The sequence below is a fragment of the Mandrillus leucophaeus genome, unplaced genomic scaffold (assembly GCF_000951045.1).
Source record: "Mandrillus leucophaeus isolate KB7577 unplaced genomic scaffold, Mleu.le_1.0 Scaffold546, whole genome shotgun sequence".
Taxonomy (NCBI): Eukaryota; Metazoa; Chordata; class Mammalia; order Primates; family Cercopithecidae; genus Mandrillus; species Mandrillus leucophaeus.
The window spans coordinates 115,770-118,291 of NW_012105875.1; the positions used below are offsets into that span (position 1 = coordinate 115,770).

Genomic DNA, 2,522 nt, shown 5'->3' on the forward strand with positions numbered 1-2,522 from the left:
AGGGGAAGGAGGGGAGGGAAGGGAAGGGAAAAGTAGGGAAGAGAAGGGTTCTTGGGGGGACGCGGGGGTAGGGAGTGTGGAGGAGGGGCCTGCTGAGGCCTGATATAGACTCAGATATGGTCACTTCTGAAACATTCAACAAAGTCTGGCCTTCTGAGGGGAGACACAGAAGCAGACTCACTGGTCAAGGGAAGGAGGGGATGCCCTGGAACGAGCCAGTGCCTTCACCTGCAAGGGCTGCTAAACCTCCAAAAACAGGAGACTTCTGTGTTCACAAGCTATTCCAATAAAAGAAGTGCAAACATCTCCCCAGACTCTTTATAACACCAGACAAGGAAAGTGGAAAGTGTCAATTCAGTCTCCCTTAGGAAGAGGAAATAGCAAAAAACCTGCAGGAGAACTTCTTGAACCAAACTCAACAGAATAAAAAAAAAAAAAAAAAAGAATGCAGGATGACCCAGTTAATGGTGATTTCTTATCAGAAATCCGTCCTATTTGCTCTTAGAAGAGGAGGGGTGCGGGGAGTCCTGGGTGGCAGAGGTGGGTGGGAGGGATCAGGAGTGAGTGGAGAGGGAGGGAAAGGGAGCGGGGTGGGCTGGTGGCCAGGGAGCAGTCAGGGGAGGGATGGAGCCAGCGAGGGGCAGGACAGCCAGCGAGGGTGGGACGGACTCCATAGCAGCCCCTCTGTGCTCACCGGAACCTCTCCTGACAGCCCCTCCCTCTCGTCCGACCCTCGGGCAGGCACCTGCTGGGGGCTGCGGGGTCCAGAGCGGGGCAGTGGTCACTAGGTTGTTGCAGAAGTCCTTGTGGCGGCACACATAGGTGTAGGAGAGCACGGAGAGGCCGGGGCCCATCCGGTGCTCAGTGATGCGGGGCTCCTGGTCCTTGGCCTCTGTGCAGCCCTTGGACAGCACCATGCTCACTTGGGGTCCTGGACCGAGAGAGGGAGGCAAGCGAGGATGGAGGTCAGGCCTCCAGGGTCCTGGAGGGAGACGCTGCTACATTGGGTAGGCTGAGAGGCTGGAAAGGGGATCACTGGGACCCTAGGAGTCGCTCCTCCCAGAGGGGTGGCTCCCAAGTCACTGCACAGGGATCGAGGGACTGAGGGAACAGGGCGGGGTCTCTGCACCCCAGGGCCTTCTCACCACTCTCAATGAGCACCATGGTGTCCTGGCACCCCAAGCCGCTGTCACAGCTGATCTCCTTAGGGGTCCAGTGCAGGGGCAACTGGGACACATTCCACACGTCGTGACCTGTCCCAGACTGGCAGAGCAGCGCCTGCACTCCTGGAGTGGCAAGAGCAAATCCATCTCAGCAGGGTTCCCTTGCCCGGCCTACAGGGAGGTCCCCTCTAGGCTAGGGTCATCACTCACCTGGCAGTGGGAAGGTGACCCCCAGGAGGGCCAGCAGCAACACCGGGCTCATGACCCGTCTGTGGCTGATAATCTCTTTCTGCTTTTTCACCAGGAAACAAGTCCTTTATACCAGCCCTTAAGCAGCCAGCCCAGGAAAGGGTGGGGAGGGGAGGGCCTTGCTAAATGGAGGCCTGGGCCCCACCCCAAGTCTCGACTGCCCCACCGGCCTATCAGGGACCCCCTTTCTTCCTCAGACCTTGGGGTCCAGGCCCCCAGCCCATCCTCCCTCAGATGGAGGGTCCAGGACCCCAGCCCCTCAGCCCCTCCTCCTTCAGACCCAGGAGTCCAGGCCCCCAGTCCCTCCTCCCTCAGACCCAGGAGTCCAGGACCCCAGTCCCTCCTCCCTCAGACCCAGGAGTCCCAATCCCCAGGCCCTCCACAATTAGAAACTATGGCATCTTGACCCTAGGGTCCCCCTGGTCCAGACTCCCAGCCCTCTTTCCTCCTCAGGCCAGCTGTGTGGATCGCCACCCCTACCCTGGTTCTCCAGTAGTTCGGGAAGGCAGTTTCCTCATTTCTCATGGGCTCCCTGGCCACGTCTGTACCCCAGATGAGGAAATGACCCAACTACATCTGGGGACGCTGTGCAGTGGCCATAGGCTCGTCCCCCTGTCTTCTGGCTTAGTTTCTACCCTCCACTGGCTTCCCACTTCTCTGTTCTTTCTCTTTCCTTCCCGTATTGCTTTTCTTTTGATTCTCCTTTTCATGCTTTTCTCTCATGCTTTCTCTTCTATTCTCTACCCTCACAGTACAACATAGTCCCCAATTTCCTACCATCAGGAAAGTCCCCAATTTCCTACCATCAGGATAAGACTTGGCCAGAGGTGGAGTGTAGACTGAATATCTATGAAAGAATTAGGATATATTTGAAAAATGCAACATCTATTTGCTGGAAGCCAATGGCAGAGCAGTGGTGTGCTGAAAAACTCACAGAAAAACAATACCCACAAATTCTGCCTCGTAGTGTTAGCCTATTTCTCTGGTGTCAATACTCATAGCATGTCTGATTTTAAGCTACCAACAGTTTACCAACCGGGCTGATGAAATCCCTAGCTATTTAACCATTGGCCTTTCCAGAGCTGTACAAATCAGCTGTAACACACTGGG

General features: G+C 55.9%; 1 protein-coding gene across 1 annotated transcript in view; it reads right to left on the reverse strand.

Annotated features, from left to right (window-relative positions):
- CD177 (CD177 molecule) overlaps positions 1-1,475 on the reverse strand; it is an 11,642-nt gene extending 10,167 nt beyond the window's left edge. Inside the window, exons 1-3 of the mRNA XM_011997684.1 lie at positions 1,374-1,475; positions 1,146-1,286; positions 746-931 (exon numbers count right to left, since the gene is read on the reverse strand). Coding sequence (XP_011853074.1) covers positions 746-931; positions 1,146-1,286; positions 1,374-1,425 — 379 coding nt within the window. The 5' untranslated portion in view covers positions 1,426-1,475. The remainder of the gene's footprint in view (positions 1-745; positions 932-1,145; positions 1,287-1,373) is intronic.
- Positions 1,476-2,522: the final 1,047 nt, after the last annotated feature.